At 37.2% G+C, this 21,774-nt stretch overlaps 1 protein-coding gene across 7 annotated transcripts in view; it reads right to left on the bottom strand.

Annotated features, from left to right (window-relative positions):
• Positions 1-377: 377 nt before the first annotated feature.
• The window catches only part of Gk (glycerol kinase), a 79,462-nt gene continuing 58,065 nt past the window's right edge, over positions 378-21,774 (bottom strand). For 3 of the 7 annotated variants that reach the window (XM_006987524.4, XM_016006045.3, XM_016006046.3), the window contains 8 exons: positions 15,960-16,038; positions 14,629-14,725; positions 13,535-13,619; positions 12,612-12,732; positions 12,360-12,503; positions 9,103-9,183; positions 4,380-4,466; positions 778-2,588 (listed from right to left, as the gene is read on the bottom strand). In XM_006987524.4, the coding sequence (XP_006987586.1) occupies positions 2,578-2,588; positions 4,380-4,466; positions 9,103-9,183; positions 12,360-12,503; positions 12,612-12,732; positions 13,535-13,619; positions 14,629-14,725; positions 15,960-16,038 (705 nt within the window). In that variant the 3' untranslated portion in view covers positions 778-2,577. Of the gene's footprint in view, positions 2,589-4,379; positions 4,467-9,102; positions 9,184-12,359; positions 12,504-12,611; positions 12,733-13,534; positions 13,620-14,628; positions 14,726-15,959; positions 16,039-21,774 lie in introns of all 7 variants that reach the window. The other 4 variants (XM_006987526.4, XM_016006047.3, XM_016006048.3 and 1 more) reach the window with 2 other exon arrangements.

Below are 21,774 nucleotides of genomic sequence, written 5' to 3'. Positions count from 1 at the left end.
GGCAGAGAACCATCCAGATCTCTGTGAGTTCAAAGCCACACTGGAAACAGCCAGGCATGGTGACACACGCCTTTAATCCCAGGCAGTGATGGCAGGAAGCAGAAGGGTATATAAGGCATGAAGACCAGAAACTAGAAGCTTTTGCCTGGTTAAGCTTTTAGACTTTTAGCAGCCGTTCAGCTGAGATCCATTTGGATGAGGACTCAGAAGCTTGCAGTCTGAGGAATTGACAAGGTGAGGTGGCTGCGGCTTGTTCTGCTTCTCTGATCTTTCATCATTCACCCCAATAACTGACTTCAGGTTTGTTTTTATTAATAAGATCTTTTAAGATTCGTGCTACACCCTGTCTCACAAAAAAACTGAAATACACCAATGCAGAAGCATTAATGCATTGTTTATTTTACGGATCAACTGTAGAACAATATCTTGAGATAGATGGTGGCATCAGTATGAAAGAACAATGGTGTGCCAGAGCCCACTGACTAACGCAGGCAGACGGAAGCTGAGGCCAAGAATGAAAACTGTAGATATATAGGTCTCAGGCAGGTGAGACTCAGCTGCTGCTGACTGCGGGCCTTGAACACGTACTTTCCGGAAGTGCTGAGGTAGAAACTGTTCAGTCTGCTCTAACAGAATGATAAGGTGCTCATCATTCCAGAAACGACTTTTGCTGTGACTTACTCCTCAGTGTGCACGAACAAGTGTAAAAAGGTGGCGGCTGTGTCTGCTGAAACATCTCTGTGAACTGAATGTTCATATGTAAATGAGAAATGCAAATAAGAAAGAAGGGGTCAATTTATTTTAAGTAAATTTACCATTAGTTATCAATGGGTACAATTTCAAACATTTATAAATCTTGCATTTTGTAAAAAAATTAATGTTATCTTAAAATTATTGAACAGAGATTTGCACAATTATTTACAATTAGCGCAACCTGGCTTTGTAGAAATATAGCGAAGTTTAAAAGTATCACTGCCAGAATAATTTCACAGTTCCTTTCTGTATTTATGCCACTTAAGTGGCAGCCATATCAGTAAAACCGAGAAGAGTCAATAATTAGGAACAGCACAATCAGCAGTAATTATCATCTACCATAATATCAAATATACCTTTTTCTATTAATATATCAATATTTTCCATTCTGAACTGATAAAACAAAATAATTAGGAAGCATTATTTTCATACTACATTGTTTCTTTACTATGAAACAAATATGTTTTAAAAAGTGATGTTAGGAGGCTAAATTAGTGAGTTATCACAAATAATTCAAAATATTTGCAAAGTTCCTGGTTTCACTGTGAGGCATTTGCAATGACAATTATTTTTTGCCAGTTATGGCATTACATAGAGGTGATTTTCTATCATACCAGAAAAGAAGAACATCTTATTAACAGGTAATAACATTTGAAGGAGGCTATTGGCTTTATTCACACATTTTTTTTCTCCTTGGCTTTTTAATTGATGACAATTCCTCAACAGCATCTCCAAGATGGAAAACATCAACCCAAAGTCCTGGAGCAGGACTGCTATTTGAGAACAGTATTTACTGTTATATGCCACAGGTGTTTCTCCTTCCAGCTGAGCTAATTCAGTGGTAGAGTTATAAGAAATATAGTGGAAATCACAATATAGTACATTTATTTTATTGACATTGAATATATACTTAAATTTCAAATGTTGGATTTTATAAGAAAAATTTTCTTCTGGTAAATAATATGCATAACCGTTGCCCAAAAATGTATACAGCTTGTTCTCCCCCCAAATTTATATACATAGTAGTCCACTTAAGACCAGCCCTGTTATAACTAATGTGCTCTTAATTTATAAATGGGCTACCCTCAGTATATAAAATATATAGGCATGTATGTTATACGTACAGAATAAAAAATATAAAAAGGAGAAATAAAAAACAGAAAAAGAAGTGTTCTATCTTGTAAGATCTAGACAGAAGCCATCATAATTAGTGAGACAGTGTAAAACACCTGAAATTTTTTCAATTTTGGCACCCACTGTTCAGAAAATGTCCAAGTTATCCGAACAGCAAATCATTATCTAACAATTCCTTAGACGTTTCCATTGAAATATTCAGTGATGTTGTGGCCTTCTAATAGGTAGAAAAGAAGACATTTGATCTGTTAAAAAGCAAACAAGCCAAAAGCCACTCATTTTGAAGACGTTAATAGCAAACCCCTTCTTCACACGTGTAGTGAAGAGAATCGAATCCAGGTTCACTAGCCTCGGAATAAACTGGATGACCCAGTCCAGTGGACAGGACACAAACTCATCCTAGACCTTAGAGGGCAAAGGATTACAACGATGGAGGGGTCAGCCCCAAAGGAAACTGGCCCAACCTTAACTGTCTGCCAAAGGGAAACAACAACACTAAATGTTTCTGGAGCATTCTTTCTGGTGCATTTTCTTTATTTCAGGCCATAGATCTACTTGGAGGATCATGCAGCAGGTGGTTTATGAAAAAAATCAGTCTATGAATAGTATCATTACATTATGAGACAGAATTGTCAGATTTTCTTATTACATAAAAAGCTTGCATCTTGGGAATCCATGAGGTGGTATTAGTTATGGGATACCTAAATGGGGACAGAAACCATAACAGTCAATAAGGCATATATGCATTTCAGGGGTTAAAACAATAAAGGCTATTCAATTATTTGAGCTACTAATTCCATACTTCTATATAACAAATTCCATTATTTCTCTATGATGCCTAATAGTTATAGAGCAACAAAAGTAGGCCAACTCCAAAATTAGCAAATATTACCACTATAGATAACTATTTGGCAAGGCAAACAATTGCTACCCTAATTGAATTTCAGTAGATGTCACCAAAAAGCAGGCCTAAAGATGGTGACCATACATATTTCAGAAGCCTACTATTTTTGATATTTAATGTGTAATTTAACTTAAAGACACACTACAAGTCTCACTTTCCTTGGAGTTTGGGACTTTTCATGCTATCATAGTATCAAAAGAAACAAAATCAATGAAGGTTTTCAGCTATGATTTTTTTCCTTATCTTTTCTAGGTCATCATCATATAGCAAAAATACTCAAGATAATGAAAAAAGTAATGGAAAATTTTCTAAAACAGTACTCATCTTTGCAAAATTAAAGTTCTCATGGCAATGTTTCGAGTCTTCTGGCAAACATCTCAGAAACAGAAAGAGAACAAATGTGTGCTAATTCTGTTACATGGTTTTGTAGACAGAGACTTTAGCATATTAGCATCAATACCAAAAATAAGGTATTGTTAGTACAGAAGTAGGTGATTTGAAAAAATTTATCCTTTATATGCTTGAACATGAGGAATACAGAAAAATCTTATACAATCTAATTTTAAATTCTCATGCAAATAACTCAGTTTCTCATTACTTAAAATATAATCTAATGTTCTGATGATAAAACAAATTTGTTTCATGCTTATATATGGCATTCAACTAATGATATCAACTTAAAGATATGCTTGGCACTTTCCATAAGCAAATGTTTCTTCAAAAGAATGTAGTTTAAATTTTATATCTTAAACCAAAGTCAGGCATCTCCATATTGAGTACAAGAATTAAACTAGCTTTTCCTCTAAATATAAATACTGAAAAATAGAAGCATTTACAAAATAACTAATTTCCATTTTAGATAAAAATCTGAAGAAAAATTAAAGAGTTGCCAGAAGTAGCTTCTCAATGGCAGTTATGTTTAAATTAATACTAGTGGTGCTATGCATTTCCCAACACTCTGAACCATTACTCTTATAAGAATAGTCAGCTGAAGACAATGTGCAAAGAATACTTCCATTTTATTCCAACCCTAATTTATTTAACTAATAATTGAGAAGATTTCACAAAATGTATTTTTTTAACTAAAGTAAAGAACTGAATATCTTTCCCAGTTTTAGGGTTTTACAGAACTCAGCTAACAATCTGACCAAAATTCTTGCAAGAATGGATCTATTTAGACATACTGAGAACATTTTCAGAAGTCTCAAAAAAATCATGGACATCTTAAAACCAAGATGGTTAATGTTAACATTTACAATTTAACTTTCATCAGTCATTCTGAAATTCCTTTCAGTTAAAAATTAACATTTCTACTTTTTGCTTTTGATTATTGTTGCAGCTGACAGCATCATGTAGACCTTCAAAGAAATCATCAGATAAGACTTTTGAAAATGTTTAAGCAAAGTCATAGTCCTTAATTCTAACTGTCCCCAAAGATGAACTGATATAACTAATTAGGCCTTTAATTGATTTCTGGATTTTTAAACATAGGAAGAAGAAAACAAACACTAAAAAGCTATCGGCTGAGTTACACATAAACACATGAAAGCTAACTAATAAAAGTTGTCTAATTGAAAGAGTAACTAACCTGAGATGTACCTTGCTCCGATTAACATTACCATGCTACTCACTATAAAAAAGCCCAAAGGCAGACTACAGAAGATACTAGGGTCACCTGTGGTCATCCAAGGAGAAGGGAATTCCAGTCAAGCAAACCAAAAGAGAGACACATAATTACAATATTTATGTTAAGAATCACATGATAGCAAAACAAGTTATAAAAATAGCATATTCATAAAAGCTGGCAAAGAGTTATTACTTTAAATCAAAAGTATAATCAATATCAAGGCTTATGAAAGTTAATGAACAATACAGATAGCATGCCACAAGTAGCCAAGAACATAACACATATAGCCAACGTCAGCTTTCCACGGGCAAAGGCAAAGAGAGCTTTTTGGGAGGCTGTGGGTTTGTGCTTTCTACATTATTCTCCCAGTGACAGAAAATAAGCAGTACAATTCACCCAAGAATATATTAGAAAGGTTTTATTAGTCTACTTTATATGAGCTTAAAACTCTTTTTATATATAATTTTTACTGAATTTGTTCTTGGACAAATATATATATATATATATATATATATATATATATATATATATATATATATGAAGTACGCTCTCTAATCTCCCCGTTACCTTTATTACCCACTCCCATATCTCTGTAAGTACTTTCCCACACTCAGGTCTTTTTTGTTTTAAACACTGACTGATCTTGTGTTAAACTAGATTTTGGTATATAATGAAATCAATCTTGAAGTACTCCTGAAACTAAAGGGTATAATAAAACTAAATTTTATTAGTGGAGAACATGAGTACTTTTGTGGTCTGAGTTCTCTTGAAATCCTTTCTTTTGAAGCATATGCATTACACGTAGCATTTACTTAAATTGAAAAACTATGTACCCGCGCACGCTGGCACAGTGGCTCAGTGGGTAAAAGTGCCTTCTGTGCAAAGCTGGCAGTCCCAGTTGGGTCGGTTCCCAGTACCCTGCAAAGGTGGAAGGATGAAAAGCAAGCCCACACATCTGTCCTCTGACCTATACACACACATGTGCATGCGCACACACACTCCTCTACACACAATGTAGCTCAACTATTTAGTACGTTCTGGGTTGTTAAAGATTAAACCTAGGGCTTTGGAGCTACACTTCCAGACCCTAGAATATAAGGTAATGCTCCAGAGTTCTGAAAATCCACTATAATACAGGGCATCATTCAAATACGCCAGATAAGGATTCTCCTGAGCGTATTTTATGCTATGTAGTCTGAAGATTGTTGTTTCTCTTTTGGAAGAGGATTTTCTCCCACTCGTCATGGATTTCTTTTCCCTTAGAAACTGGATTTTCAGTCGAGTTCAATAAGCCATTTGCCTTTTTCTGTCACTGTTGGTTACTTTTTCAAGTGAAAAATAAATCTTTTTATTTCCAGATTTGTAGAGACCATATTTTAGCTTTATTTTAGAAAGGAAAATGCCTGGTTCTCTTAAAGAAAGCCATCAGTTTTAACTTACAATCACTGATTTTTCTGATGTCCCCACAGTGAGTTCCGGTGTGAAAAGATCGGAAGATTGTGGCTAGGGGATACTTGCCTAACATTCACAAAGCTCAAAAAATTTGATCTCCAACACCACAAAAATGAGGTGGTACAGATGGAGGCATAACTTCTAGAAGTTCATGGTCATCCTTTACTACACAGTGAATCTGAGGCTAACCTGAACTACCTGAGATGCTGTTTCAAAAATAGGAACAAAAGAAAAAACAACAAAAAGATCTATTGAGCATCAGTTTAGGTAGTACCCATTTGATGAAGCTATTTCCTTTCCAGTGGGATGGTCACACATCTATGTTACATAAGTATTCATATATTTTTATACAATAAATTCATATTTTATGCATTTATAGCTGTGTAATATATTTAAACCAATTTGAACTATTTTCAAAGTGTTTGGTGTGTTGTAAATCCAAAGCCAAGTCATTACAATAGGCTTTCTCTAAAAACCCTCAAACTCCTGAGCTGGGTATGGTGGCTCACACCTATAATCCCAGCAGTCTGGAAGCTGAGGCTTGAGGTTTGAGTCTACCCTGGGCTACACAGTAAGATAAACTGCTGGGTGTGGTGATGCATGTCTTTAATCCCAGCACTTGGAGAAAGAGGCAGACAGATCTCTGTCAGTTTGAGGCCACCCTGGTCTATGTATCATTATTATTATTTAAAAATTTAAAAATAAAGCTGGGCAGTGGTGGCACATGCCTTTAATCTCAGCACTTGGGAGGCAGAGGCAGGCAGATCTCTATGAATTCTAAACTAGCCTAGTCTACAGAGCGAGTTCCAGGACAGGCTTCAAGCTACACAGAGAAACCCTGTCTCAAAAAACAAAACAAAACAAAAAAACCCTTTATCTCCTAATGTCATCTATAATATTAGTATATTGATATATGTGATTATATTATTATTAGCTATATAAGTAATATTTTATTTTTAAATTATTTATAATGCATTCAAACACATTTATAAACAAAATAATATGGTTGCTTCAACAATGACAACTCTTTTGGAAATTAAGTAATATAATATCTTTTTCATAAATTAAACTAAAGAGAATAAGTTTCAAAGTAACAATTCTAATATCTTTTTGGTTTTATTAGGTTAGGGCTCTATCTGTACTACCATTATCATACAATTTATACAAAATATAAGCTGCCATTATAAAATTTATATTGTTTAAAGGAATACATTTAGCAAAATCTTAAATATTATTCTGAGTTAATTATATAGCTTAGAGACTGCCCGTAGACACTGTACAGTTCAATGCTTTCATAAAATTATTGAAATATTTTTAATCATTTGTATAACTGTAACAAATATAAAATTAAGAGCAGGATCTGCTGGTGCAGACCTTAATCCTGGCTACCTGGGAGTCTGGGTCAGGACAATCAGTAAGTTTCAGGACTGGCAAGACTGCAGCGTGAGTTCAAGGGCATCCTGAGCAATTAAATGAAGTCCTATCTCAAGATATAAAGTAAAAAGATGGCTAGACACAATGAAACCCATTACTCTGTAAGCGAATTTTTAAAAAATGAATAAAAATATATAAAAAGAAAAAAGAGAGCTGAGATATAGCACTTGCCTAATGCATATGCCCTGGGTTCAGTCTTTAAGACTGAAAAAACACTGAAACTTAACAAGTGAAATCACCTTTACTATTGATGCTGGTAGCAGAAAATAAAGAGATGTAAAATTTTAAAGCTGGGCATAATGGCATCTATCTGTAATCCCAGCAGACGTGGAGACAACAAGATCACAAACTCAAGCTTTTACACAGCAAGTTCAGAGCCAGCTCAGGCTAGATGAGACTACACACAAAAAAGGGAAGAAAAATGAAACTAAAACAAGAAAAAAGACAAATTCAATTTTCGTTTTCTTTTTTTCAAGTATTGAAAATTCATTGACAACAAGAAACATAAATGGAAAATGGTCAGTTGGGCTTGTGCAAATGTTGAAGTTAACATATCTTCAACAGAAAGTAAAGAGAAATATGTATATAAGGTATGGGGGAGGAGAGAGGAAGCCAGGATGGTTGTATCATTAACAAAAATTCACCTAGTCCAAAAAAATCACATAACTAACTTGGCATAGCACTGATTAAGGGGAATAAGTGAAGAAATCAGAGTCCACATTTGTTATATCTCACATAGTGAGTGCTAAAGAGTAGTATTTATGACTGAGAAATGTAATTGTAAAGTGTCTCACAATTTGCAGTCTTAGCAAAAATAAGTTAATCCACCATCTTAGAAAGAAAACTGATCCTGGGGTATGTATAAGACTTAATAAATATATTTTTTTAATAGAAAGGAAAAAAAGAAGCCCAGTCTCAAAACCAAAAGCATATTAAATTTACTTAGTCGGAAAAGGGAACAATTTTAATAAGGATCACCCAGGGCTAAAAATACAGGCCACAGTGAATTACAAGTGTCTCCCAAAAGCCACGTGCATTAAAAATGGTTGTATACTACTTCACTGATAGACTCTTCCCCAGTAAAGTGTGTCATCCATTCATTCTACTCCACATCTTGGAAAAGGACTATAATACTGCGTCATCAAAGGCAGCCCACAGCTATTTCAACCTGAATACTTTATTAAACCTGAAGACTTTCCTGCCTAAGTGATCTGAAAAGTAAAACCGTCCTTTATTTTCTGCTAATAGCATTTCTCAATTATAAAACTTCCAACTAACTATATTTAGTTTACTTCCTTCTAATTTCATAGGAATTCACACTTCAAAATGGTTTACTCAACCTGAACACTTTCCATGAAGTGCCTAGAAGTTAATATATACTTCTCGATTGCTTCAGGGGATAAAGAAAGCCTCCCAAAAAGGTAGATATGATCAGGGAGAGGGGAAATAAAAGAGTCTAGTTGATTTTTTTCATAAGAAAGGAATCAGAAATAATAATTTTACTTTTGGAAAATTCAGTTATTCATTGACATGCCAGGAATGAATCAACAAGGAATGATATGGCAGGCTACAGTGAAGGTATGCATATTAACCTATAATTTCCATTTTATGTTTAAAACTCTAAAGTGTTTTCAAAATGTGAGAAACATTAGATGCTGGATAATCCTTTTCTTCAGAGCATCTTGGCTTAGTATAAACAAGCCATACACTTATATAAACTATTTAACACACTAAGAAAAATGTCAACAATAAAATAAAAAAAGTGCCAATAATAGCCAATAAAAAACACTTATTTTACCACTTTCTGGAGACTGAGTTGTAACCCAACCAATTGACTTCATCACAGCTTTCTTCCATGTGGAATAGCGGATTTCACTTTCTAGAATTGCAAGAAGGAAAACCATGTGAGATGTAGTTTGTTGAGGTGGTCAAAACAGAACACTTAAAACTGGTTACACAGCAGTCCTAATAGCTCACACTGAATCAAGATGAGTCCTTCCTGGACCACAGATTTGGCAGGCTTGTTGGTATCTGGCAGTGAGTGGAGGAGATACTTAGAAGCTGGAGGAAAGATTTATGATGGAAATTCAGCGGGAGGCTAAGGGAGATTGGGAGACGGGCTATCTGCTCTGAAGACAGGACTATTAATAAGCCAGTGGTGGTGATTTCAAAAGGAAAATCCTATTTGATTTGTTTTCTCTCCTTTGTGGGGGAGAGCTGACATGGAGAGAGAAGTGATGTGCAACATGGACAAAACAGAATTGATTTTGGTCCAGTTGAAGAAATTAGCAAATACTGATTGCTCACAAGATTCAAATCATAACTGTCCCATCTCTAGCATCTAAAAAGTAGGATTTCTAGTGTGAAAATCTGTAATATGAAAAGTACACAAAAATGAACATCGATGCTGCTCTTCTGCATAGGACTAGTTAACAGAGTAGATTTCCCTTCTCACTTGCTTTAGTTTAGTTTTTTTCTTTTTCTTTTCCCTGGGACAATGTTTTGCCATGTTGTCCTGGTTGTCCTGGAACGCGCTCTGTTGACCAGGCTGTCCTGGAACTCACAAGAGATCCGCCTACCTCTGCCTCCAGAGTGCTGGGATTAAAGGCGTGCCACCACATCTGGCTTTCCCGTCTTACTCAAACAAACAAACAAAAACATCTAACAAACCCTAAAACCCTAAAAGCTGTAACTGACAGCTTAGGTTTCTTCTCTCTTGTTTGTTTTGTTGTTGGTTTTGGTTTTGTAATTGAAGTGGGAGTGTTACTCTCCTAAATAATACAGATGGGACCTATTTCCCCTCATTTATTCTTGCTCAGCAAAACCCAATATGCTTAGCAGCCAAATTATTTTACTCCATAACTTGTGAAAAAATCAAAGGGTAAAAGTTTCCCCACATGAAGGCCATTTTCAATGTATTCCATTAAAAGTTTTATTTTTTATTTGCATTCTTCTACATACCAACATCCAGTCAGACTTGTACTATTTTTGAAGATGCTTTCTTTTTTCCATTGTATACTTTTGGCTTCTTTGTCAAAAATCAGGTATCCATAGATGTGTAGATTTATGCCTGGGCCTTCAATTCCATTCCAACAATTAATCTGTCTGTTTTTATGCCAAAATACCATGTGGTTTTTATAGTGCTGTACTATGGCTTGAAATTGGGGGTGGTGATACCTCCAGAAGTCCTTTTATTGTACAGGACTGTTTTAACTATTCTGGGTTTTTTGTTTTTCCATATGAAGTCAGGTATTGTCCTTTCAAGGTCTGTAAAGAATTGTGATGGAATTCTGATGGGGACTGCATTGAATCTGTAGATTGATTTTGGTAAGATGGCCATTTTTACTATGTTAATCCTACCAACACATGAGCATGAGAGATCTTTCCATCTTCTGATATCTTCTCCAATTTCTTTCTTCAAAGATTTAATGTTCTTGTCATACAGGCTTTTCACTTGCTTGGTTAAAATTACCCCAAGGTATTTTATATTATCTGTGGCTATTGTGAAGGGTGTTGTTTCCTCGATTTCTTTCTCAGCCCACTTGTCATTTGTATACAGGAGGGCTACTGATTTTTTGAGCTAATCTTGTAATCCAGCCACTTCACTGAAGATGCTTAACAGATGTAGGAGTTCCTTGGTAGAATTTTGGGGGTAACTTATGTGTACTATCATATCATCTGCGACTAGTGATACTTTGACTTCTTCCTTTCCAATTTGTATCCCCTTGATATCATTTAGTTTTTTTATGGATCTAGCTAGAACTTCAAGTACTAGTAGATATAGTAGTAGATATTGAGTAGATATTGAGAGAGTAGACAGCCTTGTCTTATTCCTGATTTTAGTCAAATTGCTTTGAGTTTTTCTCCATTTAATTTGATATTGGCTACAGGCTTGCTGTAAATTGCCTTTATTATGTTTAGGTATGTCCCTTGTATCCCTGATCTCTCCAAGACTTTTATCATGAAAAGAGGGTGTTAGATTTTGTCAAAGGCTTTTTCAGCATTCATTGAGATGATCATGCACTTTTTTTCTTTCAGATTGTTTACATAATGAATTACATTGTCATATTTTCTAATGTTGAACCAGCCCTGCATCTCTGGGATGAAGCCTACATGATCATGGTAGATGATCATTTTGATGTGTTCTTGGATTTGGTTTGTGAGTATTTTGTTTTATTTTATTTTGGTTTTTTGAGAAAGGGTTTCTCTGTGTAGTTTGGTGCCTGTCTTGGATCTCGCTCTATAGACTAGGCTGGCCTCGAACTCACAGAGATCTGTCTGCCTCTGCCTCCCAAGTGCTAGGATTAAAAGCATGCACCACCATCGCCTAGCCCCAAGTATTTGATTAAGTATTTTTGCATCAATGTTCATGAAAGAAATTAGTCTTTAATTCTCTTTCTTTGTTGAACCCTTATGTGATTTGGGTATCAGGATGACTATGGCCTCATAAAATGAATTTGGCAATGTTCCTTCTGTTTCTAAGTTGTAGAATAATTTGAGGAATATTGGTATTAGCTCTTCTTGGGAAATCCTGCAGAAGAGGGAAACCTACAATCTGAGGAAGGATTGTTGGAGCCAGAGGGGTCAAGACACCAAAGGAACATAGCCCACAGAATCAACTAACCAGGACTCATAGGGGCTCATAGAGACTGGACAGACAATCAGGGAGTCTGTATGGGTCTGACCTACATCCTCTGCATAGATGTTATGATTGTGTAGCTTGGTATTCCTGTGGGACTCCTAACAGTGGGAGCAGGGACTGTCTCTGACTCTTTTGCCTGCTCTTGGGACTGTTTTCCTCCTACTGGGTTGCCTTACCCTGCCTTAATATGAGGGAATGTGCCTAGTTTTATTATGACTTGACATGCCATGTTTGGTTGATATCTTTGGGAGGTCTGCTCTTTTCTGAAGGGAAAGGAGGAACAGTGGATCTGGGACAGGATGGAGGTGGGGGGAGGACTTGGAAGAGAAGAGGGAGGGGAAACAGTGGTAGGAATATAATACATGAGAGAAGAATACATTTTTTTTAAAAAAAGTATTATTCTTTAACTATACCTTCAGCATTGATCTGAGGTTCAAACCGCTCCATTGTGACAGCTGACAAATCCTCGGGTTCAAGACTCCAAACACCAACACCCTCTGCAGCTCCAGCCGCCATAGCAGCTCCTAGAGCAGTTGTTTCAGGCATGGATGGTTTCACTGAGAGGAGAACACTACGTCAAGAATTGTGTAGTTATACATGCCTGAAGGATCAGTTCTTCCCAACATTACTACTTCTGGGCTTTAAAGGAGTGAAGGATTACCAACCTACTGGAATATACAGAATGTCGGCTTGTAGCTGCATAAGAATCTTATTGCTGGTCATTCCTCCATCTACCTGCAAATGACTGAGTGGAATTCCACAGTCGCGGTTCATGGCATCCAAAATCTTAAATAAACCAATACAATTAGCATGATGAGACCACTTCACAGTAACATGTCTAAAAATGGCAACCCTTCATACACAAACCTGGAAGTATTTCTCCAAGCCTGCAAGAATGAAATTGAGACACCGTATTCTGCTCTTCCAAGCCCTCCTTGATCTGGTTGCAACCAACCTTTTCTGGCATTCTTTACTCACTCTGCTGTTCAGCAAGCTAAGCATTCTATTTTGCATCTTCATTTCCTGGATTCGTATTCTGCTCTTCCAAGCCCTCCTTGATCTGGTTGCAACCAACCTTTTCTGGCATCATACTTCTTTCCTCACTCTGCTGTTCAGCAAGCTAAGCATTCTATTTTGCATCTTCATTTCCTGGATTGATGCCTCCATTTGTGTTCTTTCCTTTGCCCAATATGTACCACCCTACCGCCTAGTCTTCTCTCCAACGTCAAATGCCCAGTGGTTGGTGTTGAAGGTATTTACAAGATAATGACACTCAGAAGGCAGAGCCAGGAGGATCTCTGTGAGTTCAAGGCCAGCCTGGTCTACAGCATGAGGTCCAGGAAAGGCACCAAAACCACACAGAGAAACCCTGTCTCAAAAAAAAAAAAAAACCCAAAAAAAAAGATAATGAAAATGGCAGGGGAGAGAGGGCACACTTGTATTTAGAGCAGTGTTTATGTAGGCTTCATTTTTCAATTGGAAACATTTAAAGTACTTAATAAGTTTCAGGCATAAATATATAATTAATATTTAATGGAAGGGTGATAAAATGGATCAAGTATAAGAAAAATAGGCCTAGATTCATTACCTCTCGGGTTTGGAAACAAACAGCTTCTAATGCAGCAAAAGCAATATGACATTTATTGGTGAACTGAGTGAGTCCACAGATGATCCTAAAAATACACACAAAAGATTTTCAGACTAGAATGATATAAGTAAATCCATGATTATTCTTCCCTCCCCAACCTCTGGCTCCTACAGTCTTTCTGTCCTTTCTCTGTCAATGGTCCCTCACTCTTTGGGAGGGGGTGGAGCTATCCCAGTTATAACTGAGCACTTTACTGACACTTTGTTCTGCGCTCTGGCCAGCGGTGAGTCTCTGTACTAACCACCTCTTCTCTGGTGAGGACTGAGAGCTGCACTAATCTATGAGCAAAGAGAGACCTGCTTCAATGAGTGCTGAGCCATAGCCCAGCACTGCGATTAAGCCACTGATCTTATGTCTCAAATATGTAAAGAGTGAATTCAATAGACAAAAATCTAGGCAGGAAAGAAAATTGGATATATTCACTGAGTAGTTCAGAATGTCTTTATAGGCCATAACCCTATATCCACAGGAAATGTCTGTGATTTAACAGAACAGATGATATTAACATAAAATCAAATCTCTTTCATTTAGATGGTAGTGCTTTAAGGGTCTACAATGTACAAGTGAAAATAGACAGGAAATAATCAGTTAAGAACTAATTTAGTAAATAATCAAGACCCCTCCAACACATATTGTCAACCTTATTCCTCTTTCATTATTGTTCTTAATTTTTATTAGCATATATTAGTTAAACCTAATGAGATTCATCATGACGTTTTCATACATCTACATAGTGCTTTTTGAACATAGGCAACACATTATTCTCTCACTCCTAATAATCCCCTTTCTCTTCTCAACTAGCTTGCCTTCGACTTTCATGTCTTTTATTATCATTTACTTTTCAATTAATACATAATAACTGTATATTTTAATGAAGTGTTGTTTGATGTTTGGAGACAGGTATATAATGTGTGATGAGGCATGTCTATCACTCCATGCATTTATCTTATGTTTGTAATAGGAACATTCAATATCCTCTTTTCTAGCTGTTTAAAAATATGTAGTAAATTACTTGTAACTATGAAAGTACTTACCCTCTTGCACTGGGCTCCCAATAAGGTGCATATAACCCTGAAAATGCTGGAACAAAGTAGCAGCCATAAGAAGTACCCACTTCTTTAGCAAGTTTTTCTAGGATTGAAAAACGAAAAGCAAAAAGAAAATCAAATCAGTATCTCGCTTTGTTAAATAAACATATACTTTCAAATTTAGATCAGGATTTTTCATTTCTAGTTCACTAGTAGAAAAGCTATAATAGAATGCTAAGAGCAGTAAGAACATTTCCCCACATTGAATGCCCTCACAAAAACTGAAATCAAGAAACTGGATTCATTTCCTTTGGGCATTTTGGTTCATTTCCACTTGTATGTTTGCTGTACTGTGTACATGGTGAGGGTGTGTGTGCAAGTAATGACCAGAGGTCAACCTTGGTTGTTGTAACTTGGGAGATGTCCATCTTGTTCATTGAGACAATGTTTCTCACCGGCCCAGAACGTGCCACAAAGGCTAGACAGCCCCAAAGAGGTAGCCAGCCCAAAGGAGCCACCTGTCTGCAACTTTCCGGCTTGGGATTAGATGTGGAAGTCAGCAAGCTTGTTTTTTCCGAATGTAGATTCTGGGGACCAAACTCAGACCCTTGTTCTTGCACTGCAAACACTCTACCTACTGAACCATCTCCCTAGCCCCATTTCCATGACTTTGAAGTTTCTTGACTAGGAGGTGGCTTCTCCTCCACCTAACCAGAAATGCATTTCTGATGGTCTTACCTTCAGGCAAAGTTAAACAAGTTGATGAAACTGGGAATAGCTGAGTTCTAATTACCCATAGCCGTACTAATACTAATTTATAGATACCAGTGTTTTAATATTCACTCTAATCCAGAAGTTAGAGCTCTTTCTCATCAGAAAAATGCAATTACACTGCTCTACCTGCAGATCCACCAGGCATTCTTTGGTGTTCAATTTCATGCATGGATAATTTTTATGTCCCATCTTACCACTTTATTAATATCCATCACAAATTACATCAATTTATTGTGTACTAAATCTTCATCAAATAGTCTTTTCTGGATAAATCAAATTTACATAGAGGGTTTTACATAATTCATAGATCAAGTTAGGGGCAAAGTAGGTATTTACAGACTGCAGGGACAAAACAGTAACCTTTTTCATCCTTTAGAATGTTTCCTTTGAAGCTCAGTCTTGCTCTGGGGTTGGGGCTGCCCTGTAACTTGCTGTGTAGACCAGGGTGGCCTGGAACTCACACAGATCCTACCTCTGTTTTCTGAGTATCGGGATTAAAGGCGCATACCACAACGGCTGGCTTTCTTTAGATACTTTAACTCTTTACAAGAAAACCTACTCACCAATTTCCTCTGAGGACTTAATAATTCCCAGGTTGTCTCTTAGCCAGCGGATGACAGCGCCGGCTATTGCTACGGAGCCCTAAGGGAGAAAGAAATCCAAGCTGGAGTATGTGCCACCACGAGAAAGGCACTCTCCATGTATGATGCCTCGAAGCAGAGAATAGTCAGACAATTCCATTCTCAGCTACCTACAAATAGGAAAACTATGACTTCCAATAGAAACCGTTTTACCCAGACTATGAGACAGGGAAAAAATGGACTCTTGTAGCACATCCTTGAACCCATCCGAAAAGCTGACCATCCACCATGTGAGCACTTTGATCTCTGTATAATCTGATAAGCTACTGAGGCATAGTGTCACCTATTTAAAAAAAACTTACATCATCCACAGAGCGAAAAATTTAAGTATGATATATATATATATATATATATCATACTTAAATATATATATATATATATATATATAGAGAGAGAGAGAGAGAGAGCGCACAGAAAAAAAAATCAAACAAAAATCTAGCAGACATAAGTGATTATTCTGTAAAATCAATCACATTGTCACATGGATAAATAAGGTGCTGGATTGGATCTCTAGTATCCCTCCTATACCCAGTCAATCTCCAGGGGATTGGGAGGGAGAAATAAGGAGGAAATGTAGTCAGATGTGAGTCGAGTTTTAGTACTTAATTGCTATGTGATCTCAGATAAATTATATAGGCTTTCTGAGGTCCATGTTTTTACCTACAGAATGATGGTAACTATTACAATACTTATCTAAACAAACTACCATACCTCTTACTATGGGCATACACATCAAGTTCCTTTCTAAACATGAACACTGGCTTCCTTAATCTTTAATTGTCAGTAGCATAAACTATGATCACATGTATATGAAATGACCAAGATCAGTAAATTCATAGAGAAAGAAAGTAAGTTAATAGTTGCTCAGGTCTAAATGAGGCAGGGTAGGATGGTATGGGGTAGAGCTGTAATGGGGTTTTTCTTTAGGGTTATGAAATATTCTGGAGTTGTTGTGCTGTTGTTTGCAAAAATGTCGATCTTAGTCCTCAGGGGAGGCTTTGCCCTGGAGGAGGTGGGAATGGGGGGGTGGGCTGGGGGGAAGGGGAGGGGGGGCAGGAGGGGGGAGAACAAGGGAATCCGTGGCTGATATGTAGAACTGAATGGTATTATAAAATAAAAGGGGGAAGAAAAAAGAAAAAAATGTACAACTATACTAGAGACCATAGATTTGTACACATGATAAGGTAAATTTGGGGCTAGAATTGTAGCTTGTTGGTAGAGTAATTTGCCTAGCATACACAAGGCCCTGTTTTCCATTCCCAGAATCAGAAAAAAAAAAATGAAAAGATAGAAAATAATCTTAAAAAATATTTTGGTGCTTGGACTTAATAAAGCAGTTATAAAAACATATTAGACCAGGGTTTTGGCTCTGTGGCTGAGAGCTTGTCTAACATGTCTAAGGTCCTGGGTTCAACCCCAAATCCTACAAAAACACAAACAAACAAACAATCAGATCCTAGAGGCAGAAAATATATCAAAAACAATATTTAAGGATTCAAATTTATTGCTCTGTAATTTCAGCCATAAAATTATTTCTGTTGAGTCATTCCACACCAAATATCAGATGATATTAAGTGTAAGAACCTGTCACCAGGTCAGTTAAATGAATTTCAAATTGTGTTTCTGGCCATCATGTTGCATATTTATAATTCCAGTACTTGGGGAATGGAGTAGTTCAAGGCCATCCAGGGCCACTTAGTGAGTTAGAGACCAGCTTGAGCTCCATTAGGTCCTTCCTTCAATTAAAAAAAAAAGAGCTGGAGAGATGGTTCAGAGGTTGAGTACTGGCTGTTATTCCAGAGAAGCCAGGTTCACTTCCCAGCCCCCAGATGACAGCTCACAACCATCTGTACACCAGTCTCACGTGACCCAATGCCCTCTTCTGGCTCCCTTGGGCACTGTAGAAAAGTATGAAGGCAAAATACCCATATACATAAAATAAAAATAATGGTTAAAAAACAACCAACCAACCAACCAACCAACCAAATGTCCCTTTTGGATGTCAGTTGCCAAAATGCAAATGAATCAGAGAATATACTGATATCCTCTACCAGTTTCCATGAGAAGTCACTATATGTCTTCACAAAGAATAATACACTGTTTTTCTTTATACAGTAACTTTATATGCAAAATTATTAAATAGTAAAATAAATAAAAATAAAATCAAAATTAAAGTATATTTAACACACTATATTAATGTAAATTTTAAATATGTAATAAATATTAAAATCACTGAGTTCTTCTTTGTATTGAGTTTAATATCTATCTAAAATATCTTTTAAAATTATGATTATTATTAATGTGTGTGTGTGTGTGTGTGTGTGTGTGTGTGTGTGTTTTCACATGCCCCTGCTATATAGTGTGCATGTGGAGGAACCACTTTCTGGAGTTACAAGATGGTTCAGCAGGTAAAGGATCTTGCCACCAAGCCTGTTAGCCAGAGCTCCATCCCTGTGACTCACATGGCAGGAGGAGAGAACTGACTTCCACGTGCCATGCCATGTATCTCCTCAATAAACACATGGAAGAAACAGGAAAAAGGAAGCAGCTGGGTACGGCGGCACACCGAGGCTAACCTGGGGTAAATCAGATCTTGTTGAAAAACAAAAGCGACAACAGACAGCAAGAGCAGCTAAAGGAGTAATACACAGAAGGAAAACCAAGGTTTTGATTACAAGGTAACAACTACAGAGCATTGTCTCAAGGAAAGCGAGTGCTCTAAAAACTACAAAGCCACGGGGCTCACAAGATGGCTCACGAAGTAAAGGCACCGACTACCAAGCCGGAGCCAACCCCCAGAATCTCCATACTGGAGAAAACTGACTCCTCAAAATTCTCCTCTGATTTCCACACCTGCACTGTGACATGTGTGCTCACAGCCACTCAATAAATAAAGATTTGCTTTTCAGGAGATAAGGAATGTTTTGTTCTAATTGAAGAAATAAAGAACAATAAAAGTAGCTAAAATGTGTATCTGAAACAAGAATGTAATTTGTTATCTTGATCTAATACATAGTATGGTTTAGACTTTAAAGAAATTAATAAAAATGACATAAACCTCTTATTTGAAGAGACAAGCATGTAAGGGGTTGGAGAGATGGTTGGTGGATAAGAGCATTTACTGCTCTTCCATTTCCAGCACTCATATCACCGGCCTCACAACTCCCTGCACCTCCAGCTCCAAGGGATGGGAGCCCTCTTCAGGCCTCTTTGAGTACCTGCAGACCCTTACACAGACAAACACACATGCACATAAATAAAAAGAAATGAATTTATTAAAGTGAATCTAAAAAAGATATGTGGTTTTCTGAATTCAGAGGCAGGAGACAAAATAGAATATAGCATGTTTTGAAGCTGGACAGGAAAAACCAAAAGTGTCTATTCAAGTCACCAGGAATTGTATCCTAAATACAAAGATGCAACTTTTCAATGTCTCGCCTACAAAGAGGAATGAGCCTCAGTTCTAAGTCTTAACTCATTGGTAAAGGTGCATGTAAGCATATAAGCATCAACAGTTGCACTCTATGGAAGACTCAATAGAAAACTGAGACGGTATTAAAAAATCAAATGATAATACAAGATGAATGTATTATTTACACTAGGCTGGGATTGCTGGCTAGTGATCCCTACAAAACCACTTGTCTCTGCCAAGTACAAATCATAATGCCCAGTTGTTTTCCAGAGGGGTTCTGAGGATCGAACTCAAGTCCTCATGCTTATGAAGAAAGCACCTTTACAATTGAGCTACCCTACTCCCTCCAAGAATGTACATTATAAAAGTCCAAAGAATGTTTATTAATGGCAAATATTTATATTCTTAATTGATATAGTTTTCATAATTTCTAATGTTCCCACTCTTTTATGATTTCCTGTACAATGGAACCAATCACTCGCTGCTCATCAAAGGTGGAAGGATTATGCAAAAATTATGTGATTATGTGGCAGAAAACCACTGCTCTGTCTTGCTGGGCACTCTCCTGCCCCTGTATTCTCTGAGGAAGACAAGGGCCAAGTTGAGAAGCCCCATGGGGCAAGGAATTACAAGAGGCCTCTGGACGCTGAGAGTGGTCTCCAGCTGATAGCTAAGAAGAAACTGAGGCCCTTTATGGTGGTATTTTATTTGTACTGAAATGTGATTTGTATGTTAATAAATAAAGTTGCCCAGGGTCAGAGCTATTAGAGCCATAGCAAGAGCGTGGCGGTGGTGGTACACACCTTTAATCCCAGCACTTGGTAGGCAGAGCTAGGTAGATCTCTGTGTGTTCAGGGATACAGCCAGCATTGGAGACATATGCCTTTAATCTCAATACCATAGAAGACCTGGAGGGCTGTACATACAGGCAGTGATGAGGCAGTCATGTGTTTGGGTTTACAACCAATGAGAAGGCAGAACAGAAAGTCTATATAAAGACGAACAGACAGAAAGTAGGTCTCTTTTGGAGAGGTCTCTTGGCTGAAGAGGCTAGCTGCAGGGTAAGGCTCTGAGCTCTGACCTCTTGGCTTTCTTTTTTGCATTGGTTCTGTGTTTCTTATTTAATAAGAAGGTTGGTTACATCTACAGCCCTTTGTGGGAGAAGGAACTAGATTCTGGCAAAAGCCTTTATCAGGCTGAAAGCAGATGGCATGCCAGATAAGCCCAGAGCCTCAGTCCACACTTAACTATAGCCTTTCGAGATGCTAGATAGAGTACCCAGAACTGAGAGGCAATAAATGGGTGTTACTTAAGTCACTCAACCTTGTGGTCATATTGCTATATATCAAATAACTGGCTACTACAGAGGCTTCCACTGAAAATGTACAAGAAAGATGAAAATCTCAAAAATAGTAAGTATTAACATGGTAATCATAAATCACACCAATGTAGAGGTAGACAAAGAGACCATTCAGGAAGCTAGTAGAAGAACATAAAGAAGCTTCTAATGCTTATATTTAAAAGGAGAAAAATATGGCTTAACATAGGCTTTAATCTTGTTTATATTTTTGCAGGCCGTTAGAATAGAGGGATATGCAAAACAGTCTGGCCTCTGAAAGCCTATGATGGGGGTCAGCAAGTATTCCCACTAGCTGCCCTCAGACCTCACACACATGCCATGCCATGTTCACTGCACATGCACATGTGCGTGCACACACACACACACACACACACACACACACACACACTTTTAAAAAAGCCTATGTCCTAATAATAAAATACAGAACATGGAAGTCTCAAGCTATAAGGTCAAGTTCATGACCAAATTACAGGCCCCCAAAAGGGAGGTTTGTTTTGTGAAACAATACCTAGAAAAAGAAGCAGAACAAGGAAAAGGAAAGCATGGCTTTGGGAAGACAGTATCCTGCTGACCACTGACAGAGGGAAGACAGAAGCACGGAAGTGCCCTCCTGTGGTCTGCTTTCTTCCACCATGGAGAAACATTTTCCAAACAGAAAGGGCAGGACAAATTGAAGCAGCTTGATACAAGACTGCAGTTTCAGAATAAGATAAAGACCATGTGCTCCAGTTCCTTTTCACATACGGTCAAGTGAGAACTCAGAGATAAAAATATTAAGCCTAGAATCACCTGCCAGCAGCCTGGGAGGAACAGGGAAACAATTTTCTTGGCAATGAAGACGATGCAGATGCTTACATAAATGTAGTCAATCGTATTTTTAAAATGCTGTTTGTTTTCAACACAGGATAACGGGCAAAATAAAGAAAGACATATAAACTAGTACACCCTGACTTAAATGCACATTA

Source organism: Peromyscus maniculatus, chromosome X (genome assembly GCF_049852395.1).
Source record: "Peromyscus maniculatus bairdii isolate BWxNUB_F1_BW_parent chromosome X, HU_Pman_BW_mat_3.1, whole genome shotgun sequence".
In the NCBI taxonomy this organism is placed as follows: Eukaryota; Metazoa; Chordata; class Mammalia; order Rodentia; family Cricetidae; genus Peromyscus; species Peromyscus maniculatus.
The sequence above is the reverse complement of the archived record's forward strand: the minus strand, read 5'-3'. Positions and strand labels throughout refer to the sequence as shown.